This window comes from Anguilla rostrata, chromosome 18 (assembly GCF_018555375.3).
Source record: "Anguilla rostrata isolate EN2019 chromosome 18, ASM1855537v3, whole genome shotgun sequence".
Lineage (NCBI taxonomy): Eukaryota > Metazoa > Chordata > Actinopteri > Anguilliformes > Anguillidae > Anguilla > Anguilla rostrata.
This window is the reverse complement of record NC_057950.1, coordinates 6,579,995-6,596,230: the sequence shown is the minus strand read 5'-3', so window position 1 is coordinate 6,596,230 and position 16,236 is coordinate 6,579,995. Positions and strand designations below refer to the sequence as shown.

Genomic DNA, 16,236 nt, shown 5'->3' with positions numbered 1-16,236 from the left:
TGTGTGCGTGTGTGTGTGTGTACAGTGTGTGTGTGCTGCAGCCGCGTGTCTTCTTCAGCACAGTGACTCACTCTTCTCCAGCGTGCGTGTGTGTGTGTGTGTGTGTGTGTGAACAGGCTAATGAGGCATTGTGAGGACTCACTCTTCTCCAGCGTGTGTGTGTGTGTGTGTGTGTGTGTGTGCGTGTGCGTGTGTGTAAACAGGCTAATGAGGCATTGTGAGGACTCACTCTTCTCCAGCGTGCGTGTGTGTGTGTGTGTGTGTGTGTGAACAGGCTAATGAGGCATTGTGAGGACTCACTCTTCTCCAGCGTGTGTGTGTGTGTGTGTGTGTGTGTGTGCGTGTGCGTGTGTGTGAACAGGCGATGAGGCATTGTGAGGACTCACTCTTCTCCAGCGTGCATGTGTGTGTGTGTGTGTGTGAACAGGCGATGAGGCATTGTGAGGACTCACTCTTCTCCAGCAGGGCGGCCAGCAGCGTGTCCAGGTGGGGACTCAGCTCCTCGTCGATGAGCTCCGTGCTCACGGAGATGGCCTTCAGAGCGTCGCTGAGAGAGTCTGAAACACACAGAGGCTCGCTCAGGCGACCGCCCAGCGTCTCCACGGCGACACGCCCCAGAGGCAGGGCCACGTCTGTTTGACTTCAGACAGTTCAGGAAATGAATCGAAATTCCATTCACAATTTGAAAAATGCCCATGCTGCTTTAGAAGGATTTTAAATCAGGAATTGATATTCAATTCATTACTTTTATTGACTGACTTTAACGCATTATTATTATTATTATTATTATTATTATTATTATTATTATTATTATTATTATTATTATTAATAGTAATAAGAATGTGGTTCAAAGGAATCAGGACCTCAGCTATGCATTGAACCAAAAGAATGCGTATTTCAATACTGCTGAATTGCACCACACTGCTCTAGCCGAATGAAACCACTTACCCAAGGGTGTCAGGCTAAATACCGAATGCCCCCCAGTCCAATTAGTCCATTAACCATGCACATTTACAGGACATACATCATGGATAACAGTTCAGTACCATTGCTGTAACTGTTTTATCATTCAAGCAGCTGAATTGAGCATGCTCAGTAAGAGTATGTAGGCAGATAGAAATATGGTTTTCCACTTTGCTGAACCCCCCCACTCCAAGCATCAGCAGACTGCCTGACAGCCGACCAATCAGGGAGTCAGTAACAAATGCCAGATTTGACAGTCTTGTGCACAACCCTGTCTCATCCCATCACATTGACAAGAGGGAATCGCGCGTGTGTGTGTGTGTGTGCGTGTGCGTGTGTTTGTGGGCACGCGTATGAATGTGTGTGTGAATTTGAATTGCTTATGACCATTTGAATCTCATTATCATACATGCCATCTGTCTCTAACTCACCCATTTAACAGTCTGAGCTCCTCCAGTACCAAGTAAAAATAAATTACATCTCTGTGTGTTTTCCCATTCAATGGGGCATTAACTAATTCTGACTATATAACAGACCACAGAACACAGCATGTTAGTGTCGATAGCAGGAAATGTGAGCCTCCCAGGAGCACTTACATGTCATGCTAGAGGATTCAAGCTTCTAATTCACCATTTCTCAGTCACTGTGTTCTGTACTGAAGCATCTCTGCTGTCCCGTTTTTCTACACCAATCACACGCTAAAGGCCGGTTTCTTTGCGTGTGGGAGGTGATTGGCTGCGCGTAGGGTGATTGTGCCATTGTTTGTGGGAGAGGTCATGCATCTTCACTGTACAGTGTAGGTGTGTGTGTGTGTGTGTGTGTGTGTGTGTGCGTGGGGGAAGTGTTTCAGCTCCAGTTGGTGTAAGACTACTGTGTTAACATGGACTGGCTTTCCTTCAGATCCACCTCAAAACCAAGTATCGTTATATCCCCTGTGGACTCTGGCGAATGAACATATACAGTATATAAAACAAAAATTCTGTGGAGATGTAAAATTGAGAAATTATATTATTTTACACCAATGCAATTTTTTGTCCTTGACAGTGTTTACGGTTCCATGTATCCTAAGAAGAGACCAAGGGGCTAGTGAATGCAAAACAAACCCATGACATTAAAGATACTTCACTATATTTCACTGCAGGTGTGACATCCTTTACAACATGGGTGTCCTCCTGCACCCTGCTGGTGTATGCAGCGAAAAAAGCACAAGTCTTGCTTCATCTGCCCAAAACAACCAATCCAATCGAAGTTCAGCAACTGGAACTTGGAACAGGAACATTGATCACAAGTCAATTGAATGCTGTATACTGACAACCAGACCCAACTCATTACACCACAGGCATTTAGCAGGCGCTCTTATCCAGAGCGACTTACAAAATGTTTAACATAGCATTTACATTGCATATCCATTTATGCAGTCGGGTATATACTGAAGCAATGCAGGTTAAGTACCTTGCTCAAGGCTAGTGTCCTACCCGGGAATCCAACCTGTGACCTTTAGGTTACAAGCCCATTTCCTTACCCATCATTCTACACTGCTGCCCTGAGAACTCCTGCAGCTCTCACTCATTGCTGTCAGAACAGAGCCCTGGCAAACTTTGACAAATTAAAGTGATGACCTTGAAGATGTCAGGGCAATTGATTAACTACAACAAACGCTGGCATAAATCACACCTCAGATATTATCTTGGTCTCGCAATCAATGGGTCGTGGTGCTTGTACTTCAAAATAAGAAAAAAGGCTGGAGCAGAAGAGTAAGAGAAGATTTAAGAGAAAGGACTGAGATTGAGTCTGATTGCAGAGGAGATAAGTGAAGGATTTCTTCTTCCGAAGTAACATTGATTAACATGTTGTAAATCCAGTTAATTGGATACGAATATATACTGTATGTACAAATTTGTATATGTTATATATAATATGTACAGATATGTTTGTATCCTTCTTTGAGCCGATGCAGAACCAGAGGAGCTATGATGTTAAGGTCTCGGCTTTCATTGGAAATGAATGGCGCCCAATGTGAGATGAAAGCGTTTCCTACTGTTAAAGCAGCGAGTGGGAAGGCTGTTTTCAACCACGCTGCAGGTAGTGTTTAAAAAAAAAAAAAAACCCCCACGGATCAAAATAACCTGCAGATTTCTCCCTCTTCCCAGAGGAGAGTTCCCGCATTGCTACCGCTGTGACTTTGCCTAAACGATTAGAAATGCCCTCAAGTTCACAGGAGCATCGCAACAAAAAACAGGCGAACAGTGCCGGGTTGCGGAAAACCCTTGTGCGTGCACACTGATCTCAGCTATTGTGCAGTCACGTCACAGTCACTGAGGAGACACACACACACACACACACACACAGAGCGCAGAATAATCGCTCAGTTAATCCCCAGTAAGCGCTGTAAAAGCAGTCACATCGGGGGGCTATTATTCAGAGCTCCCCCGCGTGTTGTCAGCGCTTTGGGATTGCCCTCTCGTACCCCAGTCTCCGCGGGGTCTGCGCAGTCACTTCAGGAGAGGGGGGCTCGATGCGCGTAAGCGCGATCCCGCCATTCAGACGAGGAGGGAAAGACCGCCAGCACCTTGCCGTCGAAGCTCGAAGCGCCGATGGCGAGTTTTTTTTTTTTCTTCTTCTTTTCGGACGGTTCCCCCCCTGCCTGTTCCCGGCGACGAACGCTGCGCCCCTCGTCACTTTCGCCCCACCGAGAGTGCGAGCGAATCTCGGGCGCTCAGCACTGCCCGGCGACGCTCTCCCCCCCCCCCCCGGGGGCTACGCCTCACATCCCCACAAGACACTTAAATGTGACCTTTATGGAGGAAAACCTGCTCTGACAGCCCTGCCTCCCTGTGGGTCCTCCAGGCTGCAGGCTGAACGCGAGTGGATATTTTATCCTACGATGTGCCCAGTATTTCACCCACAGACACAGCAGGACAATGTTTTAACAATCACTCCCTCTCCCCCCAGCCCCCGCCTCCCCTGCCAGCACTGGCCAAACGCGAGAAAGGACACAGTAAGATGGAGAAATGTTTTGCCACTCACCCATTACTGCAGCCGGCTGTAGACTGCAGGCTCTCCCTGTGTGCGTGTGTGTGTGTGTGTGTGTGAGAAGGTGCGTGTGTGTGTGTGTGTGTGTGTGTGTGTGCGTGTCTGAGCAAAAGCAATGAGCAACCTTCAGGCCAGGCTTGCTCCTACTCCCAGATCTGCTCCCATGAGCTGCACCGCCGGTGTCTCCTCCTGTACTCGGACTCTGCTCTCTCTCTCTCTTTCCCTCTCCCTCTCTCTCCCTCCCTCTCTCTCTCTTCCTCCCTCCCTCCCTCTCTCTCTCTTTCCCTCTGGCTCTCTCTCTCCTGCTCTCTCTCTCTCCCTCCCTCCCTCTCTCTCTCCCTCCCTCTCTCTCCCTCTGGTTCTCTCTCTCCTGCTCTCTCGCTCTCTCGCTCTCTCTCTCTCTGTCTCTCAGTCACCCTGTTTCACCCCCTCCCTCTTTTCCACACTCCCACCACCACCCCCCCCCCCTCCACTCCCACCCCACACCCCACCCCCTCCTCTCTGGCACTTTCTTCTCAACACTGTCTCTCTCCCTCTCACACTAATACACTCCTAAATCCTAAATCTCCCCAAAGCTCTTCAGTCAACAATTAGCCTCTTGAAGAATCCGTGGCTGTAGCGCACCCCCCGGTGAGAAGCTAAATGGTGAAAGGGTGACAGAGAGTATCATTCACCTGCCCAGGGCCTGGTTAGGATAGTACCTCTTTCTGAGCTGAAACATGATATACATTTGACAGGCGTATAGGGGACCCATGCTCACTTTTTATATTTAATATTATATTAATATTAAGGGTCAAGTGGTTTTACTCACAACATGGCCATTTAACAGTATGACAATGGCTGTTTTAAAGAGCAGTATTATTATTATTATTTTGCAACCAGGTTTTAACTAGGAATGCATTTATGCCCTGTGTAGAAAGCATTAAGTGTATAGTATCATGGTTGGATGTATAGCAGGTGAAATTGAAATTAAGCGCTTGTATAATGACAAAGACATCAAACCCCTCCCTGTGAGCAGTTTTGGATATGGGGTTTCGGATGGGATTTTCAAGTAATTCAATCCGTCAAATATTTTTGCTTTAAATGTGTTGTAATAGACAACTCCTTTCTGAAAGTGCATCCAATAAAAAGAAACGTGTGTGTAACTCATTGTTCAATATATCCCCTGGTGTGCTTCGCATACTAAGAGAAAAGAAGGCTCTGATGTAGAATTAATTCATGTAGCAATCCCCAAGAGATAAATAGAGCAGCTGCCTTGAGTTACAAAAACTACAATTACATTAAGATGACTGCGATTTGAAATGCACGTAAAAATGTATAGTAATCTGATGTACCAGTTTAATAATCCAAAATATACACAGTTGGCTTTTCCCAAAGGAAAGAAGATGTTTATACCCAGTAAATGTTTTAATTTACCGAAGTTAATGAGGGCATATTAAATATGTATTTCTGTTAGGCTATTATGAAATTATGAATGTTCATTATTGCAAAATTATTATTTGATATGACATTATTATTTCGGTATTTCGCAGTTGGCTCCCCTTGACTTAATAAAGATCCCTATTTTACTGCTATTTGTGTTTTCTCCCTACAGCACTGAGGGATGTTTAATTTGAACTTTGTGTCAAATCTATGCATCAATCTTATCTTCAAATAGGCCTTTCTGCTCAATGAGATGAGACCACTGCAAATCAAGGATGGCCGTTAACTGCAGTCATGTTTCTAGCCACTAGGTGGCAGTAAAAATCCTCAAAACCCTATTTGTCAGTGTGGTGACAAACCGGAAGGAGATCAGAGACAACCGCACACACGGCAGAGGCAAGCGTAAACACCAAAACCTACGGCAATTATCGTAAAACAATATCTAGTTAAGGACAACGACACATATTGTGTTACTTTCAGGACAGTCTGTGTTTAAAAGTCTCCCTTTGTAACACATACATTTGTTTGTTTGTAACACAGAAGTGGTAACTTTGACACAAAAATGTGTTGAAAGTAATACAAAAGAGGCAACAGAAAAAGTGAGTTGGGCATAAACACAGCGAGTGTTGCAAACTTAATATATGTGCTTTTGTAGCCCGACCGTTCTCGTTTTGGAGGAGGTTTTCAGATGAAATCGCAACCAGTAGATCTGGGAATGACTACTGACCCATAGAGGAGGCCACACTGAAGATGTAACCAGATTACTACTAAAGTAGATGCATTAAATATGTATTGAATAAGTATATTCAGAATTACACAGCCATACACTCTGTCGTTCAGAGGAGTCTACTACAGGAGCCAAAGAGGAAGGCCAATAACAGAAGAACAGTCTTTACAATGAATCAGAAATTCATATTGAAACAAGAAACAATAAGTAAACTTCAGCAATTTGTAAATACGTGGGTTAGTGGAGTACATTTGACGGCATTGTGGAGACACTGTACGAAGTACAAAAACAAAAAAGGTTTGTGAAAGGTTCTCTGGCAGAAAAGCTTCACACAAGCTTCTCTCAAAGACTGTTTCCCCTCCCGTCTCTTCTGTCCGTCATTATCCAATCATGTTAAAGCATTCGTTCTCAAAGCCATGCACAGGGGCAAAGTGCAGACCTGGGGTTTTGTGTCCCGTGTTCCGAGAAATAGAAAGCTAGCATTCTTGGATTGTAAAAAGGAAGGGAGAGGGCCAGCATATTTTGTAACTGTAAAATAAGGCATAATTTAAAAAAATGTCTGCATGACTGGTATGACCGCTCTTTATAGGAAGCACAGTGTTGGTGCAGAAATCAAAAGTGAGAGATTTTTCCGTCATAATGAACCTTAAGAAGTTCCTGTTCCTGAAGTTCCTGAAGTGTTCTTCAGAAAAGCGCTCTGTTCTGTTACTTCAAAAAATCACTGTTCTGTTGCTTCAAAAAGTTCAAGACACTGAAAAAATACATTGAATGCGTAGCTGGCAAGGACATTTATACATTTTATGATAATACTGCCAGATAGCATGAACTGACATAGGAATAATTTGAATAATGTACATGAATAATAGTCTGTATTATTCACTTGCAGATGAACCAGTGTCTTTTGTCGAAGCATTCTTCATAGCAGTCACGTTATAGAAAATAAATTAAATAAATTAAAAGGGCTGTGTCACAGTTCTGCCTAAGAAAAGCAGTATTTCCCCATAGTTTTTGTCCTGTTTTGCGCTCCTTAGTTTTGTCTTCCTCATTCCTTTTGTAAATTGTATTGTATTATTGTTTGCACCTGTCCCTAGTTGACTTTCCCGTTAGTGTCTGTATATACGTTGCTCTTATTCCTTTGTTCCCTGCTCGGTCTTTTGCTCACGCTCCTAGCCCCTCGTGTACCCCTTGCTGTTCATTGATCCCTCGACTTCCTCGCTCTCGGTGTCCTCTGTTTGTGGTTTGTGCTAGTTCTTGTTTCTAACTTTTGTGTTTCCTATTTTGTTATCCTTATCCAAGTGTTTTGTCATTTTGTCCTAGCGTCTATTTCGTGTTTCGTTCAGGTTTGTTGTTTTATGTTTCTTTGTATATATCTTATAGGGGCGATAGGGGCGACATAGCTCAGGAGGTAAGACCGATTGTCTGGCAGTCGGGGGGTTGCCGGTTCAAACCCCACCCTGGGCGTGTCGAAGTGTCCTTGAGCAAGACACCTAACCCCTAACTGCTCTGGCGAATGAGAGGCATCAATTGTAAAGCGCTATATAAATGCAGTCCATTTACCATTTACCATATCTTGAAAACATCTTTGTAAATATTTCTAGTTGAACTTGGACTTGTAAATACTTAGGCACAACCACAATAAAATCACTTTTGCACTACGTTCGCCTCAGAGTCTGCCTCTGCGTCTGGGTCCACATGTCCTGTCTCTGATCTCGTGTCAAACTGAGCAGACGTTTTATGAATTCATTTTTTTTTTAAATAGGACACGCTTTCTTAAAAATTTGCTCGCGTAAAAATAGGAAAAACGGCCACCTGATCTGAGAAGTCTTGATTTCTGCTGCCACAGGCTATGGATCCAGCCTGCCTTGTGTGAACAGTGCAGGGCAGTGGTGGCAGTGTAACGGTGTCTGGGATGGTTTCTTGCACACATTAGGCCCCTTATTACTAACTGAGAATCACCTGAACGCCACAGCATACCAAAGCATTGTTGCTGACCATGTGCATCCCATTATGGCCACAGTCTACCCTTTTTAAAATGGATACATCCACCAGGACGATGTGCCATATCACACAGCAAACGTCATCTCAAAGTTAACTCCAATGGCCGACACAGTCCCCAGATGTCGATCCAACAGAGCACCTTCGGGATGAGGTTGTACTTTACTTGTACACCAAGTTTTATGGAATGCTTTCCATGGCTTACTTTAGCATTGTCGGACTTGTAGTCACGTATAACGCAAATGTCTTCGGCAAAGGAAGCATCGTCGCGTCCTTCTCTGAAGTGAGCGAACGAGGAGGGATCGTGTTTTTATTTTCTTCATCCGTTAACCAATTAGAATATTCCCTGTCATGGCAGCAAGTTATTCCCTCACAAGGAGATAAGAGCACAGCAAAGGAAGGATGAGCTCATTTTAAAAGTTTTCAAGCACACACAAACATGAAATCTTTTAGACTCTAATAGTTTGGGGACATTTCATTCAAAACTTCACTGCATGCCATTGAACTCCACAAACAAGCCACGCCACATGTATTTCATATTTTAGTTTTTTTTTTTCCATTGTCTCACGCCATTCCTATCACATCTATTTTCTGTGCCTCAGTGAACGTATCATTTCATTTTCGATTTCTTTGCTACCCCAGTGGTTACTGTAAAGGTGTATCTTGTGGGACCAGAAATGCCTGATCTGTAGCTCCTGAGACATACTTACCTCTGTGTACACCAATTTTTACCCTGGAAGGGAGAGGGGGAGTGGTGTGTGTGCGTGGGTGAAGTTTGAGTGTCAGCCAAATGCTTTTATTATTGTTTGACGTGATACATTTAAAAATATGTTTTGCGATCATAAGAATTTAAAAGTAAAACCATTTTCTGTTAAAGCATCCAGAACAGAGCCAATGTTGTAAGAATGAGAACAAACACAATTGGCGGTGTTCGCGGGTGGGAAGCCGGTGAGGGTATGAGTCCTGATTGTTGCATTAGCGACTCCTACTGGTTGGTCGGGGAGCCAGTTAAGCAGGGAGGGGATCTGGGGGAGATAGCATGAACCTCCACGTGCGTTACGCTCTTCCAGTGAAACTCCTCGCTGTCAGGTGAAAAGAAGCAGCTGGCAACTCCACATGTATCGGAGGCTGGCATGTGGTAGTCTACACCCTCCCCAGACCGATAGAGGATAGCGCATCGACCAGGACTGTGATTCACACGGGTAATTGGTATAACGACTAAATTGGGGAGAAAATGGCAACGACAACAAAAGAAATTGCTGTTCTGTTCAATAATTTCAAGACACTGAAAAAAAAAACATTGAATGTGTAGCTGGCACACATTTGATGATAATACTGCCAGATATTTTGAATAATGTACATGAATAATAGTCTGAATTATACAATGGCAGATGAACCAGTGTCTTTTGTCGAAGCATTCTTCATAGCAGTCACGTTATAGAAAATGAATGAAATAAATTAAAAGGGCTTAACTGAGCAAACATTTCATGAATTACTTTTTTTTTATTTTTTTAAATAGGCCACACTTTTCACTTAAAATCTGTGAAAACTGGAAAAACGGCCACCTGATCTGAGAAGTCTTGATTTCTGCTGCCACAGGCTATGGATCCAGCCTGCCTTGTGTGAACAGTGCAGGGCAGTGGTGGCAGTGTAACGGTGTCTGGGATGGTTTCTTGCACACATTAGGCCCCTTATTACTAACTGAGAATCACCTGAACGCCTCAGCATACCAAAGCATTGTTGCTGACCATGTGCATCCCATTATGGCCACAGTCTACCCTTTTTAAAATGGATACATCTACCAGGACGATGTGCCATATCACACAGCAAACGTCATCTCAAAGTTAACTCCAATGGCCGACACAGTCCCCAGATGTCGATCCAACAGGGCACCTTCGGGATGAGGTTGTACTTTACTTGTACACCAAGTTTTATGGAATGCTTTCCATGGCTTACTTTAGCATTGTCGGACTTGTAGTCACGTATAACGCAAATGTCTTCGGCAAAGGAAGCATCGTCGCGTCCTTCTCTGAAGTGAGCGAACGAGGAGGGATCGTGTTTTTATTTTCTTCCTCCGTTAAACAATTAGAACATTCCCTGTCATGGCAGCAAGTTATTCCCTCACAAGGAGATAAGAGCACAGCAAAGGAAGGATGAGCTCATTTTAAAAGTTTTCAAACACACACAAACATGAAATCTTTTAGACTCTAATAGTTTGGGGACATTTCATTCAAAACTTCACTGCATGCCATTGAACTCCACAAACAAGCCACGCCACATGTATTTCATATTTTAGTTTTTTTTTTCCATTGTCTCACGCCATTCCTATCACATCTATTTTCTGTGCCTCAGTGAACGTATCATTTCATTTTCGATTTCTTTGCTACCCCAGTGGTTACTGTAAAGGTGCATCTAGTGGGACCAGAAATGCCTGATCTGTAGCTCCTGAGACATACTTACCTCCGTGTACACCAATTTTTACCCTGGAAGGGAGAGGGGGAGTGGTGTGTGTGCGTGGGCGAAGTTTGAGTGACAGCCAAATGCTTTTATTATTGTTTGACATGATACATTTAAAAATATGTTTTACGATCATAAAAATTTTTAAGTAAAACCATTTTCTGTTAAAGCATCCAGAAAAGTTGTAAGAATTAAAATCTTTTGCTTGTATTTTGATATAGTGGGCTTTCCAGGTTTAAAGGAGTGGAATAGGTGTGGTTACTAGGTTATGTAGGTTTCTAATTCATTGGCCAGCGTAAACAAATTATTCTGTCTCCACCCCTCTGTATTGTTTCAGTGAGTAGATAAAAGCGTCCACACACTCATCACACTTTCGGAAATAATCCATCAGAGGTAAAAATGGTAAGTCTGAAGCTTTTTATTTCAAGCAACAAATGTTTGTTGCACTCAGACAGAACATTCTTGCCTAGACAGTGAATACATTTGAAATTGTATTTATACTAGTATTTTAAAATATTGTATCTGACCTTGCAATAATGTTAAACTAAAATGTTCAATACAAAATCAAAGTTGTTGTAGGCTATTGGAGAATTTGTCTCCGTCTGTTTTGAAATCATTCTCCATAAAAATGCCTTACTTTGACATTTTTTTCTAGACTGAGGAAAAGGTGTTCAACAATCTGGTAAGCTATTTATGTGATTTTAATAATACTGAAAATGATGAAATGTGGCCATTTGCATTTCACAGTATTAAGATTTAAACAATTATTCATAACACGAGAAAAACATCTGAAGGCCTTACTGAGGGTGTTGCTCTGTCAGTGATTCGCAGCGATTTAGAGTTTAGAACCAGTTTAAACCGCTGTTGTCCGCAACAGGTCACGTGGTCTGGTAAACTCGACTGCTGTGTCTTCAGAACCTGCGGTTTAAAACACGCCTGCATTTTCGCCTAATCCCCGTTGCTGTGTCTTGCTGAAATCACTAGAGTGACCTCTACTGGCAGTTAACTGAGGTTTAAGTTAAACCTGCTGCACACATGGTTTAACCAAGGTTTAAAGAGAGATTTCTATATATATATCTGTATGTTTTATATTGGTAGGGTAAATTCATTGTAGGCTAGGTTTTGTGACTTTTCATAGGATATGCTGATTTTAATAATAATATAAAAATATGCCAGAATTGTCCTTTAAGTTATATTTGGCCTATTTATTGTATTGTATTATTTATTGGCCTAAATACAGTTATTTGTATTAAAGTATAGGCTATCAGCAATCGACTAAATATTTGTGAGAATCAAAAGTGCAAATTAGCAACGTTAAATTACAAGATAGTATGTGTAGGCCTATTGGTCCATGCTACAATTCAATCTTCTGACTTCCCTTAGCAAACAGTGAAATTCCTATACAGGAAAGAAAAGAAAAAAAAACGAACAAACCGAGAACAAATTTCAGTTTCCTCATTTTCTGTGGCATTTTCTATGTGACGTTAGAAACGGACAATGATTATGAGATGTTCCTTTCTATCACTCCTTTTGGGCAGACCTTAAGGTCATTTTATGGTATTTCTGGTTTGAATGCGATCCAGCGGTGGTTCAGCTGAACCGTATTTGTTTTGACAGAGCAATCGCTTAAACCCGTTCTAAACCGCAGCTAAGCTATTCAAATGCTAACTGACAGAGCAACAGCCCCATTGAGTTCAACAAAAAAAAGGGGTGTAGGGGAGATATTCTGACTAGCTTAATGCTATGGACCTATGTGTCTGAAATGAAGTTAAATTTAATTAAATTGAGTGTTTCTACCCTGGTAATAGGCATTTTTTGGGCTATATTGTAGTCTAAAAAGAAAATTTCATAACACAACATAATAACAGAATGTGAGAATTACAGGGTTCTAAGTGACATTTTTCATAGACAACAGAAATACATATGCAAGGTCTGTCCATAAATGATGTAGATGAATGCCATCTTTACCATTTTTATTTATTCAAATTAATCATGTTTGTACATTTAATGCATCATATAGAAACAAATCTCACCGTGATTTCTTTTTTTTTTTTAGGCTCAAAACCAGGATTTAAACAACTATATTATTTCCTTGATCAATCTTACCCAAGATGATCCTCATACATCATTGTTTTTATTGTCAAATCTTGAAAAAAATATAAAAAGTCTAAAAAACTGTTTTAAAATTATTGAAAAAGATTTTGACCCTATTGGGTTTATCGTTAAACTCAAATACAGTGGAGTTTCAAAATGCAAGATTCTATCACAGTGTTTTTATGCACATAAGAGGCTTGTTTTGACAACCTGTCACTCAACTGGTATTGACTCTGACTTAATTTTTGCTTTCTTTCCATTGAAAGATGATACCTTAATTTACAAACTTAATTCACGTCCCATTTACTATTCCGAAAAAATCGATTATGCATTCTTTGAACTGCCAGCGGATGCTTTTGTCCCTTGGGAAAGGGGATTGTTGACAAAAATTACAGGGGAGCCGTGTGTCGGCATGCCAGTCTATGTCAAAACCAACCAGGATTTTAACCAAGTTCATTTAATGAATTCGACTGTAATAGAAACCCCCATAGAAATGAAAAATGGGGTTCAGAGATCAGAATTTTTAATTGACCAAGTTGGTATTCCTGGTGATAGTGGTGCCCCAGTTTTCAATGAAAACGGGAGCATTGTGGGGATTTATCGTGGAGACATTAGTCTTAACCAAATTCCACTGACTGGGAAATGCATTAACATCACAGACATCTTGGTAGATAAAAAAAAAAAAAAAAAAAATAGAAAGTGGTTTCCAACTATCTATGAAAAAATAATATCCTTTATCTTGCCTTTCTTATAAAATTCATAGTTTCGGTCCAATGTAAGAAGAAGAGAAGATATTTGAAAATTATTTTTAGTATAAATATCTTTGGTTAAGGTGCTCTGCCTGTGCTTCAGTGCCCAGATCCCCACAGCTGGAGCTGGCTGGCTAAGATTGCGCATGTGCAGCCCACTAAACCACAGGGCAGTTTCATCAAGCCTGGGCCATCTTCATAACCATGACATCTTCAATACGCACTCTCAGTCTTTGTCTGTAGTCGGTGCTCATTAAATCAGATCACAAAACACAATTTGTTTATATAGCGCCTTTCATGCAAGACTGCAATACAAATTCGTTCACATAGTAAAGATAAAAAGATCCATAAAAAGCTGCAGCAACACTGAAAACATAAAAACGATAAAACAACATAGATTTAAAAAAAAAAAAAACAGATCGGCCCCTTTTGTGCACCCCTGCACTAGAGTAACGCCACCTCAGTCATTTTTACCTCTGCTGGAGGACTTTCCCCGGAAAGAAACGCCTGCCCCCACGTTAGCCTGTGTGAGCGCGGGTACCATCAGCCAGGCCAGGGTGAGTTCACTCCGGCTGCCGCTCTCAGCACCAGCGGTCACCCATGTGCGAGACACATTTAACCCACTGCTGTCATCCCGACGACGATCCGTTTCGGGCATTTCATCAGGTGATGAGATCCTCTGGAGACCATTTTCACCATTCCAGAGTGATGGGATCCATTTCCACGGGCCATTCCGCCATTCATGTGATCCATTCCAGGAGACTTATTCGATGACGGGATCCATTTCGGCATTTTCACATTCAGAGTGACGGATCGTCTGAGACCATTTTCACCATTCCAGAGTGACGGGATCCGTTTCCGTGGAGACCATTTCCACCCTCTCCTGAGTGAGGAGATCCGTTTCAGTGGAGCCATGTGTTCGCCTGTGAGGACTGAACATGTGGCTGTGACATCACTTCTCTGAGATACAACAAGGAGGAAGTGGATAACTTACCAAAGAATCCCAAAACACAGGTGATTATTTGGGTATTTATTTTTATCCGTATCCAGGGTGATTACAAGACCACTCAGAGTTGCAGTATAAATGATCTGTAGTGTAGTGTTTTTCCAGCTGGGTCCTGTGGCTACCTGTGTGTGCTGGTTTTCTTCCTAACCACAAGTGTAAAAATGAATTCTTCTTTGACTCTTTCAATGTCTATTATAAATTGTTGTACTACATATTATACATTATTATTCTGTGATTTAATGGGGGGGGGGGGGGGTAAACAGGGCATTGTTGTAAATGAGCATGTGTGCTCAGTCAACCAACCCTGGCCTGCACAAATAGGTTTAATTAAAAGGAGTGTGGACACCTGGTCACTGAAACTATGTCAGCCAGAGAAGCCTGCATGAAATTACTTAAATGTCTATTTTCAGTTATCTGATAAAGAGTTTTGCACACGTTTAATGTAGTTTCTAAATCACTGATGCAAGCTGTTACTCTACCACATAGTGTAGATCAGTATATCACAGTGTGTGGTACATGCAGTGGAAGTTTGAAACACTGAGCTCTAGTTTTTATCATGACCCCTCTAATTCTGTCCTCATTTCCTGTCACAGGAACTCCACACGGAACAAGCACATGACATCACAGACCCAACGCATGACATCACAACCAGGATGGCAACATCAGGACGACCAGGCTGAGACTACAGGAACCAAGCTGAGAACATCATAGCAGGCTCACATGGGGACAAGCTTTCTTTCCGCCCTTTTCTCTTCCTTTCTTTTTCCTGTCCTTTAATAAAAGGACTGGAAATGTAATAAAACTACAAAGTCTAAATGTGTTTTTGTTTCAAGCTACTGCTACTTGCCAGTTTTCCTTTCCCGTAAAGATTTTGGAATGGCATCTGTAAAGAGAGTACAGAAGTTAATCTATTTAGCCTCTCCAGTAGTTCATTGATGTGCGCATGCTCTTAAATTAATCTGCTCAAGGAAACATACTGTTGCTGAACAAGTTGCTTTGGAGTAGCCCAAAGTGTATTTTCTTGCTTTAGGCCACAAACTCACCAACATTCCCTGATACCTGCCATTGTAAAGCCAGCAGGTTATAGGAAATCTTTGTCAGTATCTAAAATAACCTCTCACACAAAAAGACAGTCTGGCCAAATCTAAAACATACACTGAAACTGAAATAATATAAAATAATTTACAGAAAATGAGCTATCCCTTAAAACCAATAAAATGAGGTACTGTGAAGGAAACGGTAATCACGTGAGTTGTTACTGACATTCATTCAGGAACCTGCTTGATTAGCGTATTTGCAGAGATTTTGGAATTATTGTATCTGGCGCCATCTTGTGGAAGTTTTGTTAGGAGTCTACCGCTTTCTTCCAGCAGGTGGCAGTATGGCACTATGCAGATTCACTGTTTTCAGCGATAACCACAAACCCTTCAGTACAGCATATGGAAGAAAAGTGGGGTCAGCTGTAGAAAGCAAGTAGCTGAACACCTACGGCATATTTTCTGGCAGTTTGTCATTTCCTCCAGAATTGTTCTGAGCAACTTAAAGCTCCTGATCTTCAGAGGGAAATAGAGAAATAACACTCCTCATATACAGTATATCAGTACTTCTATGGTGAAGTCACTGCAGATGTTAGTATCGTCCAGTGAATTGTGTGCGAATGTGAAGCCTTTATCTTCGACATGTCAGTGGTACAATTGCAAGCCTGAATACCTCGAACGTCCATCTAGTGCTGTGTGTTTTATTTGTGCCTTGTGGACGCCCACCCTTTTGGCAACAATCCTCAAGTGAAC

The 16,236-nt window shown here is 42.0% G+C and overlaps 1 protein-coding gene and 2 long non-coding RNA genes across 4 annotated transcripts in view; 2 read left to right on the top strand and 1 right to left on the bottom strand.

Moving 5' to 3' along the window:
- si:dkey-191g9.5 (rap1 GTPase-GDP dissociation stimulator 1) overlaps positions 1–4,241 on the bottom strand; it is a 26,143-nt gene extending 21,902 nt beyond the window's left edge. Inside the window, exons 1-2 of one of the 2 annotated variants that reach the window (XM_064317119.1) lie at positions 3,991–4,241; positions 453–557 (exon numbers count right to left, since the gene is read on the bottom strand). In XM_064317119.1, the coding sequence (XP_064173189.1) occupies positions 453–557; positions 3,991–3,994 (109 nt within the window). In that variant the 5' untranslated portion in view covers positions 3,995–4,241. The remainder of the gene's footprint in view (positions 1–452; positions 558–3,990) is intronic. The other variant, XM_064317118.1, reaches the window with a different exon arrangement.
- Positions 4,242–9,998: 5,757 nt separating this feature from the next.
- LOC135245070 (uncharacterized) lies at positions 9,999–13,397 on the top strand. Its single transcript, XR_010327139.1, has 3 exons — positions 9,999–10,999; positions 11,253–11,279; positions 12,654–13,397. It is a non-coding gene; the product is annotated as an uncharacterized LOC135245070 (long non-coding RNA).
- A 100-nt stretch (positions 13,398–13,497) lies between these two features.
- LOC135245067 (uncharacterized) lies at positions 13,498–15,262 on the top strand. The gene is made up of 3 exons (XR_010327138.1): positions 13,498–13,997; positions 14,282–14,466; positions 15,040–15,262. It is a non-coding gene; the product is annotated as an uncharacterized LOC135245067 (long non-coding RNA).
- The last annotated feature ends 974 nt before the right edge of the window (positions 15,263–16,236 follow it).